Genomic DNA, 23056 nt, shown 5'->3' with positions numbered 1-23056 from the left:
CAAGTAATCTGCAGAATTTCTGTGGACAACTAAAAAAATCCGTCATGTATGACATTGCTTAATATCACGTAAGTCTGAGACTTCACTCTTATTCAGGAGTTTTTCAGTCTCTACAATTAGATTTATTTATATCCCTGCAGTACCAGTGCTCTAAAAGCCTATGGTCTAGTAGTTTGGTGCCCAGGCCATCCGAGAACACAGTAAGGCTCAGGCATTTAACTAGTCACTTAAACAGCCATAACGACAAGGTAAACAGATGCACTTAGACTTCAAGACTACCAAACCTAATCAGTATATTTATAAGGAGACAGGGAGAACATCCGAGTTAAGTTTAAGACCACTGCTTCAGTTTTAATACATCACTAAAAATCCACCTGGAGACTGATACCCGCTCTAAGAGGGTATATTACTTGCTTTTACTGCACTATACTGACATGCCTTGTTCAAAGAGAAGGGGTGCACCTGTTGATGAATATCAAGAGTGATAAAACTTTGGCAGAAGGTCCAAAGCTATTAGATTTGCTCTGTATGATCCTACAATGTATTTAAACTATTACTTAAGATGAAAAATCCTCACAGTCCCACTATTTTACATTCTATCCTAAGTTTAAAATGTTATCTTTTTTTAAACCAACTACATTCTTCTAAAACAGTAAGCGCACAGTGACAGGCATTTTAAACAAGTACTTCTTATTTATTCACAATTTAGATAAAGTTTAAGGAAAGACAAAAGAAATACAAAGGACAACATCAAAATGAAAAGGAATTTTAGTGACCGAAGTGAGTTTCTACAGCCAGTGCTCTCATACATTTCAAAATGTTATCCAAACACTGCAGATGCAGATTTCAAATAAATCCCATAACAAACCGCTATGACTATTCCCTTTGAAATTAAACTGGGAATGGAAGTTAGCCACCTTTTATCTATGAGTACACAAACCACCAAATTCTTTCCGTTTCTGCTTAAAGCCACATTTTATCTTTTACAAGATGGATTCTGCAATACATTTTCAAGTAGCATTTTTCATTTTGTCTGAGCTCTGCTATAAAAAAAGTCAGTGTCAACCTCCTGTATAACAAAACAGCTTTTGATCTTGCTTGTGGAATATATGCAATTCAGAGCAGTGTCACACTTGCAGCTTGGAGGTATCCTTGGAGATACTGCAACGCTTCTGCATTCAGACTAGTACTCAGCATTGATGGAACCTTAAAACATACGATAGAGCAGAAGTGTCAATGTGTGTATACTACTGCTATATCCCATTAATCACTGTGTCAACATATGGTACAAAGTCAAACGACATCCTGAGAGCAGCAGTTTTCCATTGTGAAAGCAGTTGCTGGAATTACAATTCCTGATGCTGACAGTTTTATGTACTACTTATCTGAATCAAATATGAAAAAAGAGTAGAGAAAAACTTCAGTTATTAAAGCAGATATTTGGATGCAGCAAACATCAGATCTCTCAGGCAATCTTTACTTACCAAAATCTTGAACAAAACAAAGATGCTACGGGTTAAAATAGTTAACTGTAAACTTAACTTGTTTAATTTAACATGAGTTGCCTGAAGCTTCCTGAGCACATACAATTGAACTCAACAAGTGGATAAATTTTCATTTAAGAAATGACGTATTTAAGCTTATTGCTAAATAAAGTAATGTGAAAATATGCCCTTTCTAAAGTTACTAGGGAAAAAACCCTTACAAAAGCTATATTCCATTAAAGAATAAAAGAGAGCAATACCTCGCATTCTGATTATGACATACTTCATTATGCTGATTATCAAACATTAGCAAGAAAGACCCATTATCAAAAAAGTATTTCTTTGCAGAATTTAGCATTAGCATGCCATGTATAAAAGTCACCTACCCTGCCTGGGCACGCTGTAGACAGTTTGTGAAGAGACTGTGCCAGATGGATTCTAGGATTGTTCACCATTTGACCTACAGGATCGTGTTCTTTTTTTCCAGCAAAGGCTAGCTGAGAGAATGCAGTCTGATATCCCGGAGTATCTTCTATGTCAATGAAGTGTTCTTCATCAGGGATGGTGTCATCCTCAGGCAGTTCAAAGAGGCCAATGAGGGCCTGCAGCAAAGGAGTCCTATATGTAAAGATGGGAGGATAAAATTGGAGTGCTTAAAATATATTAGGACAGTGTGCATTTTACAAGAATGTTCAAATTACTTGGAACCCTTTACAATTTAGCCCTTGCAGGTACTTGCTTAGCTACCAAAATTTTAAGCGCCCAATCTAAGCTGGACTTGAAGCATTGTGGATCTGTGTATTTTACAGCCATAATGTAGGTGCTCATATTAAAAGCATGAACAATGTATTTATTTTTTATCAGGTCAAATTGTCATGAAACAATTCTCTTCCAGATTACACCTTTTCTCTAAGTACATTAAAAAAAGAGTTCTAGCTCAGGGATCCAGTTATTGTCATTAAATTCAGGCTACCCGACATCCTAGACTGCTAGACTGGCTTACAATCTTCCCAGAGAGCTTTCCCCAAAATTCTACTGTCGAGCTAAGATCTTACAGTCTCTCTGACAGGTTATTAAGTATGCTCAGGTCTCCTGACTAGTAGAACAGGTGTAAGTCAAAACCGGGCCTAGCTTTTCAAAAAGAATACAAGCTAAAAGAAAGTAGTGTATTTTCTTAAATGCAGTCCTAGCTAGCCCAATCAGTGCTATCTCCATCACAAAAATCTCAAAAGAGTTCTGGCATCTGCTTTGAAAACACAGTTTTATTTGTTGAGAAAAGGAAGTGGTATGAAAAGCCTGAAACTCAGCCTCATAACAATAGCAGGTCTGAAGAAATCACAACGGAGTTTATCTGAAGAATATATTTTGATGAGAGCTCACATTTTCAAAATATCAAATAGCCTCACTAACAGAACTTGAAGAATTGTTCTACATACCACAGCTTGGTGTATTCAGTGTCCATCATAGGAGGACATTCTGTTAATATTTTTGTAATGCCAACAGCACAGATTTTCTTTTCAACTTGTCCAGACACTTTCTGGATTTCAGGAATTATAATTTTCTCCAAAACCATTCCAAACATCCTATTACGACATTAAAAGAAAAAGTATTAGAAAGCCTTATCAGCCTTATGTGACAAAAGAAAACCAGAAACAATATGAATCACTAGGAAAAAGAGAAAACCAGGTAATTTGTTAAGATGCTGCCCTATTGCAGTGGATGCCTAGTAGAAATTTGAGCATACAAACTTTTCACAAAGGGAAAAGAATAAAAACATCACACTTTCCCTTTTTATGACCTGCTCAGGAGATTAATATCTTCAACTATCAACGAGGAACTGTGGGCAGCAAATCAGAAAAAGAAAAATTGCTAAACAAACAAATCAACCACATTAGAAGAAACATTTGGCTAGTCAAATTAGTGACAAATGCAGTTTGCAATTTTAGCTAAAGGAGACAACTATTTCCTACTTTAAAAGATAAAAATTACACAGCAGTTTTAAATTAAAAAAAAAAAAAAATCATACTAACTTTGGCTGTATGCTGTCAAATATTTCCTGCAGAGCTAATGCCCCATATTTTATGCAGTACAAGTTAATGAAGACTAGGAAACCTGTAACAAGAAAAAGGTCAAATTAAAACTCAACATGAAAACAAAAGAATAGCTTTAGGGTCTGCAGCAAAATACATTCTAACAAGTTTTTCAAGGGGATAGAAACAGCAACCTTTATAAATGTTCGGTTTTAGTGAAGTACATTAACTTTCTACCTTGAAGTTTGCCTAAAAACTGCTGATCTTCTCACGTACCGCAACACACTAAAACATGGCAGTAAGACAACTAAGACAAGTTTCAGTCCTTTTTCCCCTTATAGCAGTTATAAAGCATTAGAAAAGCCATTTGCAAATTTTTCAGATCAAGGACCAAAAGAACTTTTCAATGCTTTTAGCCGAAAACTTCATGCAATGCAGTTTTTCAGATCAGTTGTGAATCCCTTTGCATGGCCTTTGTACCAGAGCGTAAATGCAATGCATTAAAAGCACCACTTAAATTTTGTTTGTGGAAGACCATTATAAGTAATCCTATCATTCTTGCTTCTATCAGGTGGCATTAATCAGATTTTACAGGATTAAGTAATAGACATTGCATAATTTGTGCAGTGACAATATAATTAAAATAATTTAATGAGTATGACAATAATCTTCCTGATACAGCAGGAATAACCAGAATATGTATTTCAATAATTCGTCACAGCTTTGCTAGTTTAACATAAATCCTTATCAATAACTTAAGTCATATTAAGGCAGAATGACACAAATGCACAGAATATTTAACAGTAACAACACACAACTATATGTAACAAAAAGAAGTGTGGTTAGCATTACTGCGTGGCATGAGAGTGAAAGTTTGCTGCTATTAGTTGAAGATTAAATGGAGACACTTTCAGATAATTAACGATACCACACAGAGTAAGAAAGTCAGAGGAATACGCAAGTCTCTTCCCTTCTTTTAGTTCCATTCCTTCAGTTTTCATGAAATAAGTGTCACCTGCTGTGGCAACTGCCCTATATGCCACCCTTGATTACACAAATAATTTGAAGCAAGTCACTGATGTTAAGAGTCACTAGTATCCCTTCATCCGCATAATCACAGGACATGATAGGATACTTATTCAGTACAGCTGCACGTTCTAAACTGTTGGCATCACCGGCGCTGAAGCTTTTCATATAGCAAAGAACTTACTTTTAATAAATTTTGTTGTTTTGGAATTTTGAAGTCTTTGGAACAGTAGAATGAAGATCTGTTTCCTGTACTGGTCAACGGATTCACTGGAAATTTAAAAGAATCGTTATTCAATTCATACTATGATTTTGCATGTTTTACTATACAGAAAACATGTATAGAATTGTTCAAATCTATTTCACTGATAAATGTGATATTTTTCAGTTGTTAAACATTAACCATGAAGTGTACAAACATAGCAAACTTTAAAGTCTACAGAAATTAGTTTTGAATGTAATTTCAACTCATACTCACGGAGGCATATGCTCTATAATACTGTTTAGAAGATAGAATCCTTGATGGTCATTAGCTTTAGAGGCAATCAACTTCTGGAACACACCTAACAATCCAGGCTGTAAGCAAAGCAAATATAAAAATCTATACAACAGTTCTTCATATGTGACCTACCAGAAAGTTGGCCCTTACCATCTAAGACACACACCAAGGCAAAAGCTTTCATAACCTAAAACAGGATTCTGTTTCTGCATTTAAGGACAAGGAAGACAGATTTTTATTGGGACCAAGTGATGTTCCTTTGAGCATTAAGATTAACCTTGATCAAATGAACACCAAAGCCAATTTGAACATGCACGTCTGCTTCATCAATGACACTGTCTAATCAAGTCTGACTATAGCAGATCATGCAGCAGAAGTAACAGAAGGTAAGTACGCAGAGTAAATCTCCCACTGAATTCACTAATCCTCAGATGTCACGACATTTTGGCTTCTCCTCACTCACTCTTCTCGAGACTGTTCTGAACAGAACCTCTGAGAGTTTTCCTGATCCACAGTGTTCAACATGAGGCAGATGAGACAGGAAAATTGTGGAAACTTACCTGCTTGCAAAAACTAAGTGCGGGAATTTTACATCTTAATTGACAAAAGTATGATGGTCTAGGATTTATATCTTATCCACACAACAGAAAAGCATCCGAAAGGTCTGCATTCATAGTATTTTTTGTCTTTCTACGTAAGCACCATTAATCTAAAGTACAAGCACAAATTCTGCACAAATCCAACTATTCACTAAAGGAAAAAGCTCCTCATAATTTTTCATCTTAAATCAACATGTCTAGAGACATACACTGTGACTAAATCAATCCAACTTACAATTTTGTCAGCAGCAGCACTGGCTATTGTATTGGCACCCCGCTCTAAATAAGCCTGCAGGAGTCGGACCAAAGGAGGAATGTTTCCTGTCCTTTCCCATAATACTGGCTGAAGTAGATGAGGAAACAATGCCATATAGGATGAAGGGATTTCATTTTTATGCATTTCTAGAAGTAGGGACATCACTTGAAATACATATGGAATGAACTCTGGAAAAGAAATGATGACATTTACAAATTCAGCAAATATGGTCACTGTCAATTCCTAGGAATCACATATCTATTGACTGAACCTACAATTTTATGATATTAACACAAAGATTCCAACAAATAAAACCTTGGAGAAATGTATCACTTCCCAAATTTAATTATTCCAAAAATTTGCAAACATTGTATATATACAATTTCTACTTCCTCTATTTGTTAATGTTTCAGAACATGGAAAACAAGCTACCAGAAACAAGGCAATATAATTAAGAAGAATAGTAAGAGGCTTTGGAGTAGTGACTGTTAGATATTTTAAAAATACAGTTTGCTTTAAAAATAAGTTAATACAGTTGATGTACCCTATGGAATGACCCAGACGCTTCCTAGAAGTGTTTATTAGGACTGTGAACATGCTGCATTCTCACTTGCATTTCCTGTGTTACAGAAAAACTGCCATGAGGTGAATCATAGCAACCAATTATAGTAGAGAGAGCGCACAAGCACTTACTGATTTTAATTTACCTTGCACATCATTTTGTAGTATCTCAGTGAACACCATAAACAAAGCCTCTTCAAAGCTTCCAACTGCATCGGGGTTTGCTTTGCATGTTATCCTTATTGACAAGCATATTGATTCAAACATGTAATGGTTAAAGTGAGGTTTGCTTGGGTTCTAAAAACAAGTTATAAACAGATAAATAAACCCAAACTTGCAGCCAAGTCACTTATCTAGCAAAACACATATTTTATTTCAACTGAAGTCTAAAGTAGCAATTGGGAATAAGGATACTTATGACTTATTTATTAATAGGCTAATGAAATTAATTCCATAGATACAAGCAAACAAAAACCTTTACAGCGTAAAGAAGGGGTGGTTTTTGTTTATTTAAAAGACAACAATTATTTTTCAGAAGCGCTACATAAACTAGCAAGCAGTTAAAGTATCACAAAACAAAAACTGGAAAAAAAATTATTTTTCAATCCTGTAAGTGTCTAGTCAATTCTTTATTCAACACTTCTTATACTCAGCAGCTAAGTTTAAACAATACATAGTAGAAGTTTTTTGGATAGTTGATGAAGGTATTCTACAGCATTCCCCAATGTCAATGTTCAAGAATATTAGCCCAGCCTGAACAAAAAACTAAGAGAATTTTACCCACCAAAAGCAGGAGGGTAATTTATTTAGTTTAATCCCACATTCCAGTGCCTAAATTTAGTATTAGCCTCAGAAGCTTCATGGACAAAGAATAAAGGAGTTGTGAGACAAACAGATTATTGTAATGGTGGCCTCTGTACAAGCAAACATTTATACTAGAACATATGAAAAAGATTTCATATGCTGTTTCCAAATTTCAGATGAGAGCAGGGGAGAATGATTTGAAAGTATGTTCTAAAAGGAAGACAGTACTTCACTGGAAGGCTGTTTTAACTTATTTTAGTCAGAAAATATTGAACAATTTAAAGTATTCTAACAGATCACAAACAACAAGGTATACATAAATCTTCAGAAAGACTGCTCTAAAAGGTAAAAAGTGAACGTTTTGCTCAGATAGCCTGTTTCTTTACCTTACTGACAGCCAGCAGTTTCTGTGTAAGCTGTGTGATGACAGAAGGGATGTATGGAATTATGGATTCCTGTAGCAGAGAAAAACTCCTCATGATAGCTGCAAATAAATTGAAAGTATTATCTTCTGGAGACAAACATACAGTTCTGTCATCCATCGTGGGCCTAAATCCTTTACTTTTACAGTTCTGTCATCTATCGTGTGCCTAAATCCTTTACTTTGAACCGGATCCCAAGGAACTAGGTACGGTAAGAAAGAGCACCTGCTGCAAGAGCAATCAATCTATAATCATGACAAAGGATAAAGCAAAGCCTCATTATTCCCATTCTATAGATGGAGCACAGAAGACTAAGCAACTTTGCAAAGACCATCATTTATCTTGGGCAAGTCTCAAATCTTGGCATACTATTAGCCATAACCCACTCAGATCTCCTACTGACACTGCTCAGGTAGCTGTCCTGACTACAAAGACTACCATTTGAGAAATAATATGTCACAATACCATTATGTTTAGTGTTTCTCTTTGGTACCATAAATTTAGTCAAAGATAACTTAATACAGCCTGGTAAATAACTGCAGGCTGTGCATACCTCTTTAGCATGTTTGCATAAATTAGGTTTTCCAAATAAAAAGCCTGTAACTATAAGCCTTTACCTCAAGTTAACGAAGTTGCTCTTATATTGCAGAACTCATAAAGCATTTACCTTTCATAATGTATTCATTTTCAGATGAGCCAGGAAGCGTCAGTGCTTTAAAAAGGTTTGTTAATAGAACTTCTACAAATGGTGCCATTTCTGCAGCTGTAATGCTGTTAAGTAAAACACAACTCTTTAATGATGAAAGACATGCATAAACTTCAAGCATCTTACAATATTGTAATGCTAAGAAATAAAAGATTCCCTACAGATATTTCTAATCCTTAATGGACAAAACCTATGTAGCAATGAATTTATTTCTGCTTGAAAACTTACAGGGTAGTATTATTTGTCCCCCTCATGGTAAACAGCCTTTCAAGAGCATGGGCTGCGTAAGTATGGACCACAATACTTTCTGCTTGAAGATGATTGATTAAGAGAGGAATAGATACCAACAGTTGTTCTTTAGGTACCTACAGAAATACAGCAACAAATTATACATATGTTACATAAAAATACAGATGGTTCAACACTACAGCATAACCACTCTGAGCTCATCAGCTATAAACTGAAAGCTTGGCAGAGGAAGAAATCTTAGAAGGCTCTTCCAGTTGCTAAATCACACCTTGACAACCAAGAGGTACCTATTTCTGTCATCGCCTGTATACTTCCCCCGAACATCAATGTTACATTTGATTGTCAGTAAGCGCATATATTCCTAATGTAGATTTCTTTTTCCATTTTACTTTGTCTTAACAGGCAATTAAAAAATATCAGGCTTTAAAACAACAACAACAAAAAAATCACTGTTATTTCGTAAGAGATGAATAAAGGTAATCTAAAATTTAGAAATAATACTCAATATATTTTCTTACTGCATCTCACAAATCAGAAAAGGTAAAGGACAAAGTTGCTGTACTCACTTTAACAACTACTGCAATGATACAAGTAATCAAGTATATTTAGACTAACATTCACTTGAAAATGTCTAAGTGTGTCACAGAACTGAGCATGCTAAGTAAGATGTTCAGTGCTCCCACAGCATATGGATAGCATACAGACTACATGTTAATTGGATATTTATAACAATATCATTTACTTTCAAAACTAAAAATTCAGCATGAAGTGTTATATATGACTATCAAACACCTGTTGAGTTAACATATGGCCAAGTAAGATAAATTAGGCTTGACAAGTATAAAGTAACAAACTACAATATGTCTTTACTGTAAGAGTAAAAGAAAAACTTACTTGGTTTCTAAAAATCATGATATATTTGATACCATCTGCTTTTAGCACAGGGAATTCATTCACTGCAATAGAAAAATATGCGAATTTTGTTGATACTTTTCATATAAATGTGATTACTGAACATATACTATATAGAGACGTGACATTAACTCATGGTTTTTCCCCTCAAAAATAATACACACAATGTTTTTCTACATTGCTTAGTTTCTGCATTTCTGTATGGGCACTGTTAGACAGAATATCAGTTTTAGGTACAAATCGCACCCCAGTACCATTAAGTGTACAGTCCAGCTCTTTCACATGAAATTTCCCCTTCTGGCTCTGATTTTAACAGCCTCCAATTACATATTCCAAGACAGCCTACTACGTTCCAAATATCAAGATAATTGCTGAAGCATAAAATAAGTTACATGGCTTAAATCTAGACATGCATCATCTCATCCATATGGGCTCATTCAGGCTACGACCTAGCCTTCAGTATTTAACTTCTCAGGATTTTGTATAGCATAGAAGTTGCCATAAGGTCTCAAATACAGAAATCAAATTACTTTGATTCAACAAGTTTAAGCATGTAGCTGATAGCAACCATGTGTGGACATGCTCTGATCTTGCAGATAGCATGTGGTAATCCACCTTTGTTTAAAAGCTCATTCAATGCCAGCCAAACAAATCTGAATTACTTCCTGTGTGCCAGGTGTTAACAGCCTCAGAGATTATGCTGATATGTGAGTGCTTGAGCCTTAAGAAACAGTGGTCACTGTCAAGGTTGTAGATATATCACAAAAAATGCCATATCAAAATTAACATAAACTTACCACTAGCAGACTTTAAGTCAGGTTGAATGTGATTCACGAAGAATTCTGTCAGATTAACAAGTTCATTGGCTTGTGTTATTCCATGCTAGAAAAACAAAAACCAAAACAATTCTGGTTTTAGATGTTCATGTTCCGCTAGCTTTCTTACTCATTTTTATGTGCTTTTAATAAAAGGAATCTAACGTGTGCATGCACGTGATGAGATTGTTGAAATTGCATCTTTAGCAGAGCGCCATCCAATTTCTTTTTCTTAATGTTTTTAGTGTCTAGGTTTCAGCTGTAGCACTATTGAGATTTTAAGTTACCAGCTCTGAATTGAGGAATAATAGCATGTAACACAGTAATAATCAACCAAAATTTTAGATAGAAAATATCAGCATCTTACTAACTTGATACTTTTTTTGTGATAGGCCTTTTGAAAAGGAAAAGTTTAGGACTCAAACTCCAATTCTGAATTAGAGCAGCAAAATAATGACTACTTAGTTTTCTCTTATGTAAAATACAACTAATTTTTAAAACAGGATTTTCAGATGGATATTTATCAATCAAGTGTTCTAAGTAATGGTATCCCGTATTTGCCACTAAATAGCACAGAAAAAGAAAGACGTACAACTTAGCAGTTTTCTAATTGCTAGAAGACTCTGGTTCACATTACATGTCACTATTATTAGCAATTGCTGTGCAGTAGTATACAATTAAGAGTTTGAGGAAAAGACTGAGAACCTTCAGCAAAATTGCATAAAGATGTTGTACAACATGTTTTATTATGTTTTTACTATGTTTGCCTCAAATCTGTCTTGTAAAGCCATGAGATTTGAACATTTAAAATATTTATTAGTATATTAAAATCTGTTCTGTAGGACATTTGGTACAATGCTACTGTTTCCAAGTACAGTTTGTGTGTGGCTTTTCCATGTATCCAGCCTATTAGTTGCTTTCTCCCAAACAAGTAATGAGATCCATTTCCAGCCATCATTAGCATTCACATGCCATTTCCAAATCATAAATGCTCAAATAACAGGAAACATTGGGAAATATAATGACAAGAACTGTAAGAGTCACTTAGATTCCTTCTAGTCTGCTTAACACTTCTGATCATCTTCTTACAAACTCTGGCTCTGTACCATTTAAAAGCTCAGAGGCTCTAGACCCAAGCTAATTTTGTTTCTTTGTATGGCTGCTTCACACATGCTAGTACGACCTGCCAAATGGTCACACACAGTTGTTAACTTTGCCCAATCTATCTGAAGATCAGATACCACCAAATTACCAACTGTGATAGGATTATATAATGGACAACCTTTAACCTCATCAACATTAAACTACTACAAATACAATTACTCCCATTCTGAAGCAGCATAAAATGAATTGCATCAATCCATATACATACTATAATATTTGAATGCATATGGACTAAAATTAATAGAATGTAAAAGTACCTTCTGTGTTTGAGCTTTGGATGCCAAAGACGTAACAAGGTAAATAGCTGCATCTTTGTGTTTCCAGTTAACAGATGGATTCTTTGCATATTCTTGCAGCATAGAATTAACATATCCAGAAAAAATCCCTGTCACAGGTCCTTCAAAAAATTTGCACAAGCCTCTGACTAGATCACAAGCTGCTCTGCGCCTGGTGTCAATATCTGCATGAGAACCAAAGATTCTTTGGATATGAGAAAGTAAACAGCTTTTCATATTAACAAACATAATAATAAATATATTAATGATATACAGCTTCTCAAGTTACAGCCACACCTTATATTAATTATTGCAATCCTCCACATTGATGTATAAGAACACATTTAAGTCTTTTACTTACTGTCATAATAGGAACTATTTGTACAACAAAAAGAGGAATGGACACCTACCAATACTGCATACGTATTCACAAGTTTTACTGCCCTCTAAAGAAAGTTTCAGTAAGCATGGAGGGGGAGGCTTTTTACTATGTTGACAATTGGGCAATGGTTGGGATGGAGTTAATTTTCTTCATAGCCACCCATATGGTGCTGTGTTTTGTACTGGCAACAAACTGTTGCTAACACCCCAGTGTTTTGGCTATTGCTGAAGAGCGCTTGCACAGTGTAAAGGCTTTCTCTTTTTCCTTCCCAGTAGGTAGGCTGGAGGTGGGCAAGAAGTTGGGAGGGGACACAACCTGGACAGCTGATCCAAACTGACCAAAGGGATATTCCATGCCATATAACGTCACGCTCAGCAATAAAAACTGAGGGGAGAGGGTTTTTGGGGGAGTAGCCATTGCTCAGGGACAGGCTGGGCATCAGTCTACTTGTGGGCAGTGGTGAGTCATTGACTGCTTTCCCCCCCCCCCCTCCCCCCCCCCCCCCTTCTTTCCTTCCTCTTTCTTTCACTTAAGCTATCTTTATCTCTATCCACAAGTCTTCTCACTTTTACTCTTCCTATTCTCTCCCTCATCCCATTGCAACAGGGTGGGGAACCAGCAAGCTGCTGTGTGATGCTTAGCTCCTGGCCCACCACACTGAATCAGTACATCTTTGTAAAAAAACAAAACAAACAAAACAAAACCAAAACAAATCCCCCCCCCTCCAAACCTACCCCCAAAACAATGCCTTGTTTCAAGAAAGGAAAAAAGTCAGCTGGCCTTTAATACAATATACCAACAGAATCGACAGAAGGAAAATAAAGCAAGTCAATTTAAATGCAATAGAGTAGATTTCTAAAGTAATCTCTGAAGAAGACAAATACTTCTTGCCTCAATTCTCTTAAAAGCAGAAGTAGCTAACAAATAAAAGCTTCACAAATACCTAAAATGCATCTAACCCTGGATAAGAATGATAAAACGTTCGCTTGAAATAAGGCCAATTTTTGTCCTCCACTGCAAACATACAGTAATTTCTTAAATCTATTATGAAGTGTCATTAATCTAAAAGTGTCAGTCAGCAAACTGTTAGTGGTACAGAAAAGCATACACAGAATTGTCATACAGATCTAGATTTGGTTCATTTGTGCTCTGACCTGGCTGAAGACCAGACAGCTACAATCAGAAAAATCAAGTAGCTCCGTTAGCACAGCACTGTGTCTTCAGGACAGTTACTGTATTGGTTTGAACGCGGTGCCGGCATACAAGGGCTGGTTGGTGTCCAGCTGGCTTGATCACAGATTTGTATGCAACACTGCTCAGAATTTCAGTTTCAACATGATAGACTACTAAATACAGGCACAGGCTCTCCATGTTATTCAAACTCTACACATAGGAATCAAATACACAACTGTGGCCACCATTCAGCATTTACTTACAGGCTATATTTGCTGAAATGAGAATGAGTGCAGTGCAGGAGACACACCAAACCAATTAAGGAAAAAAACCCTACAAGAACATTGTTCAAAACAAAAAGACAGTGTGATGGGCACATCGTGACAGCAAACTTGATCAAAAACTGGATAAAATCTCTTGGGGTGGGGGGGGAGAACCTTCCCAATTTAAAAAATAAGTTGTAAAAGCTTCAGTAAATTTCTTCAGCTCTTTAGAGCTATATTTAAAGACCAAGTATTCTTAGTATAAATCTGTGGATTACCAGATCCTTCCAAATCCCTTCTTATATATTCTTCAGAATTATCTTCAAATGCTTCTTCATCAGCCGCTGAAAATATAAAATACATAGAAGTTTAAAGAGATCTGGTTTTTATGGTAAAAAGGTGTATTATTATGAACTTGCTATTTTTTCCAAGTACTTTTCTATAATCACAAATATCCAGCCAGACTAGCCTGTTTAGCTTGCTGCTGCCCCACAAATTAGTCTTTCATACTCATGAGCTGATGTATTCCTGATTTAAAAAAAAGAAAGAAAAAAAGACTGGACATGTTCAACACTTAGTGTATTTAAAGAGGCTTCGAGAGTCATAGACTTGAGAGAGAAGCTTCTTATCACTGCAATACATCTTCACTACATTTTAGGTACTAGGATCAATATGAGCCCATCAAAACTCGGAGAAACAGACATTACAATTTAGCAGGCCTGATATCCATGCCTATTTAGATTCCTTGAATTATTCTGATACTCACTTCAAGCATTGGTGGCACATGAACTAGACTTCCTATACTTTTCAATTTGAGATCCCAGTAAGACAGAAAAATTATTAGATATATTAATACAATTCTAGAAAGCCCATAAGACAGCAATCTGTTCTAGAAACTTGGTTTTGAATCTAGTACTAAAGTACACAAGAGCTAATCCTCAATTCTTAGTCCTGCAAAGCCACATATCATTATAATTACAATCAGATTTTATTGTGTCTTTGAAAACTTAAGTCTCAAAAAGTTACCTCTAAATTCCATATTGGGAACAATAACTTTTTCACAGATGCTTGTCAATGTATTCTGGTCTTCAAACAGATGCTTGTAATGTGGTCTCTCACAAACTGAGGCCAGAAACTGGATTGCATTACTAACCAGCTAGAACAACACAAAGAGAATACATACAGCTTTAGCTTGACTGACCAATTTATAATTCATTATTAAACTTGACAAGATCAGTTTATAACAACTTACCAAGTCATATTTCACTTCCTGGCCTGTTGTGACTAACAGATTCCAGATTGCTGTTACAAAACGTGGCAGGTAGGGCTGGAATTCTTCATCATATTTTTGAGCATATAAAGCAGCATTATCACAAATTTGTGATTTCAAGAGCTCCAGTAATCCAGCTTCCTCTTCATCCTCACATAAAACAAAACTAAGAACTTAAACATCCAAACTTCAACACTACTTAAATATTAAAAGTATCAACATATTTGAAGGAAATATTTACACTACTGTTTTACCATGTTCTAAACAGGGGAAAGAAATCCCTCTCACATCCCTAGAATTACTGTATTTTGCTGATTTGTACTGGAACTGCACTGCAAGTTATAAATCATACCTACATTTCAAATGAAAGTACTATGCGCTTTAAATCATTTAGACCTGATAAAGTTTTACATGAAATTAATTTACAAATGTAACAGGGAAAAGACAACACAAGGTGTTGAAAAAATATGCTTAGAAGACATCGTATCTTGCTACTTCAGATTAGAATAGTTGTAAAAGTAGTTCCCTGCTCTTCCCCGTACCAGCACAGATGCTTGTGGAGCCACAAAGCAAAGTGAATTGGGAAACTGAGCTCGAATTAAAAAAAAAAACAAAACAAAAACCAACAACCAAACACCACCCCAGTTCCGTCTCCTTCCCACCCCCCAGTCCCCTTTCAGTTTTAATGCATATCACTTCCTGACTCATTTCAGCACACAGCTGCATGAATGTCTGTGCTGTGCACAAGAGAAAAGAAAAGAGCAGCAAAAGCCTCTTTTAGCAGCAGTGTTAGCCTAAAACAACCGTGAAACTATAGCACAGGATACACTTCATATGCCTCCCTACGTATTGTAAAGAAATTTATAGAGTTGCTTTGGCTCCATCATGTGGCAAACTACTGTACTGTATCTGGAAGACATCAGCATTTAAAATGCAGAAAGCATGCACAAAATTAATTTGAGCTTTGATGACTTGGTATCATCTTTCACCTGTGAAACTACTAATTCTTATAATTAGACAAAGACAGCAAACGCTAAACTAAAGTACTTCTACGTTCAACTATGTTTCAAGTTCTTTAAGATACCCTGTTTTCCAAAACACAGTGCACGAACCAGCTGAAAGGTAGAGAAAACCTGAGCACTCTGACTCTCTAATGATCAGGTTACTTCAGCAGATGTCCTCGAAAGAATCTACTCATTGATGACTATCTGTAATTTGATTTCTGTACACAGCTGGGTATACCTGTAACTGAGATACGATTTCAAGAACTGGACCTCAAATTTCTTAGACAATGGGGCAACTTCTCTTAAACCCCATTTCCTTATAGTCATTCTGTTCCTTTGTTTAACCAACAAAGAAAACATTACGCTGTTCAGAGTTAGACTTAAGTTCTCAGTCACCCCTCTTCACTACACAGAGGCAAACCAGGAGGTTTGTGCAGTACTTACATCAGTCTGCAAAAGTTTATTATCTAAAGTTAAAAGACTATGAAAATTTGTCATCCATGTTTCCATGTTATCTTCAAAAAACTCGGGAAGATCCTGTGAAGGAAAAGCATAAATCTACATTTTAATTTCTGACTGCACTGCTTAGATAACATACCTACATTGTAAGTAGTATGTATCCACCTTATGATCTACCAAGGGACAACAAAGTGTAGAAAACAATCTTCAAACTGAAACACCACCCCCTCCTCCTCCCAAATGAAAACACTCCAGACAGAGGCTTTGGAACACACTATTTCCAAATAAACTAGCTGCTTACACCCTATACAGCCTACAGTTTTATACAGAACAAACCTTATTGCCTCCTATTCTCAGAACAAGAGAGCACAAGCCCTTTTAACTCCAGCTTGCTCTTTTGCACAATATGGAAGAACATCCCAAGCAATCAAGACATGATCATCACACTTCACAGACTTATGTTCATGTTGAGACACTAAATATATGTCACCTCAGCAAAGTATCTTTTTACCATTTTTCATATAGTGCATTTATTTAATAATGTTAAAAATGTAGATCTGACTTCAAAACAAAAACCACACACTACTACCAGAATTACTTGCTACTATAGTGCTATGGAGCTACCAGTTTTAGCTGACTTTCATCTACATGACTGAGTTCATGTCAGTACAAACATATCTATAAAGGAGCACAGCAAGCACAAACTTAGGCATTTCACTTCTGTCTTTCACAGCTCATACCCGGAAAGCTACCCATACAACGACTCCTTACTATCACAAGAGCTTAGACTCTCTTGAATTTTTGTTTAGATAGGGCCAAGCTAACATGTTAATTAACCCCATCCTTACTGTGCCTTTACTCCAGCGTTGATGCAGACTGTCAACTTTTATTTTTGCGATAAAGCATGGCCTTAAAGGCTGCCTCAAATGGATCCTATAAATAAGAGCATAACAGCTTCGTGAGATCAAAGCAAAACTATTAGAAGAACAAGGAGATTCACCTGAAAATTTAAACTGTAGAACAGCTTCGCAATTAGAATGAGAGAAGAAAAGAGAACCTTCAAAGCACTAGCATCATTTGCATGTGTGCTGCAAAGTTCAATAGTTGCCTAGAAAAAGACACAAGATTCAGTCAAGTAACACACACACAAACACCACATTGACAAGAGGTATTTAGCAGTGTCATGTAACCTTTTTTTTTAAAAAAACAGAAAATACAACAGTTCCTCTTCCTCCCCTTATCGATCCTGTCAAGTCTCACTTCATGACTTTAGTTTGAACCTCATTAACAGTTTCAAACCACCTATTCTTAAGTTTTCATTTTGCAGGCATTCACAACAAGCAATTCAGAATGCTAAACTTGTTTCAGAAACATTTCAAGAAGAAATACCTTAAAGAGATTTGTCAAGGGCAAAGCAAAGGCATCAAGGACAAGTTTGATCTCTGTCCATAATTCATTTGACTTAAATTCATGGCGGTACCTGACAAGTGAAAGAGAAATACACGAAAAACAGAATACAGTCTTCATGTTTATTATCAAATTAACTTGCACACAATTAATTTTTTGTGCTGAACCTTGGAACAAATTCTGTCAAGTGGACAAGAATTAAACAACATAGTTCAATACCATGCAAGGTGTACAATTTGACAACCACTTAAATTCTTATTAAAAAGTCAGTAAGTGTAAGTAGAAGCCACAACTGTAGACTTTGTAAATCTACAAAATTAAGTCTAACGATAAAAATTCAGAGTTGAACAGAAATGTACAATCCACATACTCCCTCCCTTATTTCCAATACCTTTTAAATAAAGAGTGAGCAGTGCGAAGGACCCCATTAATGACATGGAAATCTCCACTTTGAAAGCGATTCACCATTTCTGTCAGTAAGTCTGGCCATTTCTGAGGAAAGTCTTCCCGACCAATAATACTAATAGCATCACTTAACTGGAAAGGAAACATAGCCATTACATGATATAATAGAAGGCTCCTCATTACAAAAAACACAGCAGTCATGCCAGATGTTGCAAATATCTAAGAAAAATGCTTATTATTCTTGTCAGATTCAAAAATCATTGAGTTAAATATCTACTAGTTTTCACCACAAATAAATAAATCTCACTTTAAATCTAATGTGTACATGCAGTCTCACTTTCTGGAATTACTACATTTAACTGCCTAATGCTAGAACTTAACTATAAGATTATACAGTAATTGCCTTTTTAAAAAAAAAAAAATATTAAAGTAGGCAGAAGTAACTGTGACAATACACTCCAAGTTACTTGGATTGGGATGACCTCATTGGTAAGGGAACTGAGCTCTGCCAATAACCAGAGCCTCTAGGCACACTTAAAATATTCCAAAAGTCTCATGGACATAACCAGGAATTGACATATTACCTGCTTTTGAATTTGTTCTGGGCTGCTAAGCATCAAGGGCACTATGTTGGCTTTAATGGCTATCCTGTCTGATTCACATATTTTGTTCGGTTCATCCTCAACCTAAAATTAAAATAATAATTAAGTCATGGGCATATCAGTATACTCTAGGCAACGAGCGAGTATCAGCATTTCAGAAACCAATTGCTTATACTAATTTATGTAACTATTACATAGTTAAAGAAACTGATAAGAAGATCTGTTAAAGATATCGCCTACAATGAATCTATAACACTAGTAGCCAAAAAAAGCTGAAAGAAATTACATCTTTCTGTAAAATCTCGAACTAGTTTTCTCCTTCTCTTAACAGTGTCTTTTCAAATCAGCGATTCAGCCATAGTAAGGGTGGGTGCATATGCCAATAACGTACCTAAATTTAACCAATAGTTACCTTTTCCACCATACCAAACCACATCTCTGTCCTCACTTCTGCCAATCTCAAAGATTTATTTTGCGCAAGCTGCCTCAAGCCATACTTTCTAGAAACTGCTCATGAAGATGGGTGCAGGTTACACCATCAAAACCGTAACATTGACTTTAAGAGTTATCTGATCAGTTCACAATATCAATCAGTTCAAAGCCCAGTCAGTCAATAGTGCCAAGTGGTAATAAATTACAAAATTTCTACTAAAGAAATAAAATAATAAGGAGGCTTGTCACCAACCAGTGACAGCAGTGATAGTCACATTATCTGTGATGACAGCACCGAATTTCAGAAACCTGGAAGTTATCCAGCAATTAAGAGGTAAGCACCTCCAGAGAGTAATTCAATGATCTTAAGATGCTTAAACCAGATAGCACTACTACCTTCCTTCTTACCTCCCTTTCATCATCTTCCCATAAACTTAAAAAAAAGTTTAGTAATTTCAAAATTTCAAGAGTTATGTTTAGCTATAAACAAGCAGTTACAAAAATAAGACACATAAAACTTGCTTTTCCGCTTGTATCACATTGCGCTGAATCAGAAGAATGTACAGAATCATTATATATACATTAAAAACCACAAAAAGAAGATGATCTTTAAAACCTGAGCTTTACAAGTTTATATGATGTGAAAGGCAACAATAACTGTACTAGACAAGCTCCAAGTAGGGAGGCAGGACTCACTGCTATGCATTTAGATAGATGAGGACAAAGACGGCGGAGAGATCAGCAACAACAAATCCTACTACGGAGTTATTTATGAGATTTTTTCAAAGAAATGAGACCTTTTTACAGGGATAAGACATGAGAGGCAGCACGTAGGTGAGTACTCTGTAGATACTTTAAAAATAAATTAAAAAAAAGCAAACTCTTCCCTCTCTCCAGAAGCACCCCGTATATCTAGCTCTCCAGGCTCTACCAAATCCAAGTCCTTGAGTAGGCAAAATCCTTTTACTTCCACTGAGCTTTGTATCAGTCAAATCCGAGGCTGCTAAATTAAACCATGTGATCTAGGTAAGCTAGCCTTAGGGCTGTATTTTATGTTCAAGCTGCTCTTGAAATGAAAGCTTCAATTTTGGACAAAACAATGTGCTTGAAGCCACATAGAGATTACAGTGGTCCTCTGGATGCACTTACTGCATAGCATCTCCATCTACTCCAAAACAAAAATCTCATCCTGAATTACATCAGCAATCATAAAAAGGAAGCCACTTACAAATTTTTGCATAACAGAACATTATTTCTACTTACAATATACTACAGATAAAGACGCAATTTGGGAGAAATGACTGAGAATACACTATTACAGAAACAAAGTTCCAGAAATTTCATGCCAGACTGAATGCGATGATCTCACCAAACATAACCAGATCCAGGCCTGCTATAGCTTCTTAATATTAGTATGGGGGGGGACGGGGAGAAATCACATGCAAGTTTGTAAATAGGCACCAGCTAAGATGTAATGATGAAATACTTACCAGTTTCCCTGTAGTAAAGCAACATTATACAGTTAATATTTTTCAGATACAAACAGTACTTTCAGTGAGACAAAGTATAAACAGTATCAACTAAAACCTCTCATCGCTGAAGGAGTTGAGCTCTCAAATGTAATACTTTCTACCATAATTTAAATTTCATGAATGCTGAAAGCTCTGAATCAAAAATGTTTCTGACCTTTCCGAAACAAACGATAAAATGGGATTAGATGGCAATATTTCTATTTGATGTGTACAAATACTTCTAAGTGTTAAACTGAGAAGGCCAAAATAAACTGTCCCACGCTATTCTATGCCCCAGAAGCACTTACATGAAAGAGAAGCTAGCATCATCACTTTCAGCTGCCGTGCTGGCTTGAAATGTTTGTAACACTATGATAATAGATACAGGCCAAACTGGCCAGCTCATGTGTACAGACACTTCACAATCAGTTTAAATAGTATTACTGTTAGTTAAATGAGCTTTAAATGCTGTCCTTCTGCAAAATATTCATATAATATTAGAGAAAGTTATGTGTTCATAATTTGATCACCCAGCTCTAGTTCTTTTTAATAGAATAGACTCCAACGGTCCAGGTAAACTACACCTTGTTTTTGTTCTCTGAATGATCGACTTTCTTTCACAGAGTACAAACATACACACATTCTCCAAGGTAGAATATCTCATTGTACCTTAAAAGCATTATTAAATCTTAGCACAACTACTCACTAGGATACCTACAATTCTCCAGTTCCTTTTAATATAATTCTTGAACGTTACAGATGCACAAACTTTGATGACATTTTCCTGCGATTTCTCCAGCAGCGTTAAGAGTAACAATGGGTAATTCTGGCTTCCTTCAACTGACTCAAGAAACTTTTCCGCTGTAAGAAAATATAGTAAAGTTAGCAAAGGCTGAGCTAATTTTTTTAATGGGAGTCCTACGATTCTTCAAGTGTCTATTTAAAATAATCAACACATGAACACTTCCCCAGAGTTTCACAAGAACAGAAACACAGAACAAGTCTGAAAAAAGGTACTGTAGCTTTCTTGCTACTAAGCTCCTTAACGCTTCTGCTATTAACAAAAGCAGGATGTGGAAATATTGCCTCCTCACCATTTTTAAAAGCCATAACCTGCTAGAAGTAAATCCTGGTTTACTGTGAACAGCAGCACTGTTTTAAATAACAACAGTACAAAAAATTCATGAATACAGGAAAATAAAATTACAAAAAACAAACAAAATAAATTTATATTTAGAGCCATCCTTCATTAGTTTTTTGGGTTTTTTGTTTTAAAAGGATACCGAGAACTTCTGCAAAGAGCTTATTGCATAAACATCCACTGAAGTTTGCTATACACAGACAGAAGAGCCAAAAAGAAACTAAACTTTTTTGGTTACTCATGAGAATCACTTACCAGGACGCCTTATAGCAGGATCTGGATCCAACGTTTTCTTTAGATACTCAGTTAAAGTCTGTAAATTGGCATCACTCAGCTCCATTTTGGCAGAACCTAAAACCCACAATTAGTTTTGTTATAAATAAGATCAGAAAATGTATCCTATAAGCTACACATATGTAAAACTATTTTCCACAGAAGACACACATCAGCTCTTTTAGACTATACCTCATAAAGCATGGTCCTATCTTATAGGTCTCATCCAATAAAACAACAGCTAGTGTGCACCAAGCACAAAACAGAAAGCATTCAATTTCTTCAACTACATGTAACTGCTACAGTCAGTTTATTGAAACCAAACTCCTAGAATAGGATCACACATCTAGAACCATGAATCAGGTCCAGCCAAAAGATGATCTCTTGCCCTTTCAAGACAACAGGAGTTTGTTTTTGCTTTTAAGAACTTCTGTCAGCCCCAGAAACCTGTTTCTGGTTGAAAAAGCGGAGTAGTCCTGCCCTACATAATTGTAAAGAGAACAATTCAAAGTGTATTGGAGAGCCAAGGCTCGTTTAAAAATAAATACTCATTATCAAAGAAAACTCTCAACAGAAAATTAATTTTTTACGAAGAGACAAAAGACTGTGCAAAGCCAGAGGGTTTGTCCACCCTGTAAAATTAACTTAGATTAGGGTGGGAGTTAATTTAAACTGCAATATTTATTACAGAATAACTGTGCAATAAGTCTAAATTACTCCTCTCTAGTAATCCTCCCACACACGTTCTCATACTTACCACAGTGATATATTAACTTCACAGCTTTAATTGGAATAATTAAAATTACAGTAACAGTAAAACAGCAGCAAGACATGCTTTCATGGACATGTTGTTGCTCAGGATATCATCATCGATTCTGCCCATCTTTCTTACCACAAGCAGCACAGTTCACTCACTACAGAAGTAATGAGGA

The 23056-nt window shown here is 35.9% G+C and overlaps 1 protein-coding gene across 2 annotated transcripts; it reads right to left on the bottom strand.

The window, feature by feature from the left end:
- Window positions 1-673: 673 nt before the first annotated feature.
- CSE1L (CSE1 chromosome segregation 1-like (yeast)) lies at window positions 674-22204 on the bottom strand. Of its 2 annotated transcripts, XM_009577469.1 has the most exons (24): window positions 22107-22204; window positions 21429-21571; window positions 18750-18851; window positions 18152-18297; window positions 17743-17833; window positions 17354-17461; window positions 16339-16431; window positions 14873-15040; window positions 14647-14776; window positions 13899-13964; window positions 11785-11987; window positions 10346-10430; window positions 9531-9592; window positions 8616-8752; window positions 8349-8452; window positions 7646-7743; window positions 6602-6752; window positions 5874-6082; window positions 5019-5116; window positions 4725-4810; window positions 3515-3596; window positions 2921-3067; window positions 1871-2102; window positions 674-1206 (listed from the first exon to the last, which is right to left on the bottom strand). In XM_009577469.1, exons 1-24 carry the CDS (start codon window positions 22189-22191, stop codon window positions 1117-1119), a joined length of 2916 nt encoding a protein of 971 aa, XP_009575764.1. In that variant the 5' UTR covers window positions 22192-22204; the 3' UTR covers window positions 674-1116. The 2 variants fall into 2 exon arrangements, with proteins under 2 accessions (XP_009575764.1, XP_009575765.1); XM_009577470.1 differs by lacking the exon at window positions 14873-15040.
- Window positions 22205-23056: the final 852 nt, after the last annotated feature.

Source organism: Fulmarus glacialis, unplaced genomic scaffold, assembly GCF_000690835.1.
Source record: "Fulmarus glacialis isolate BGI_N327 unplaced genomic scaffold, ASM69083v1 scaffold13325, whole genome shotgun sequence".
In the NCBI taxonomy this organism is placed as follows: Eukaryota; Metazoa; Chordata; class Aves; order Procellariiformes; family Procellariidae; genus Fulmarus; species Fulmarus glacialis.
This window is presented reverse-complemented; position numbering and strand designations above follow the sequence as displayed.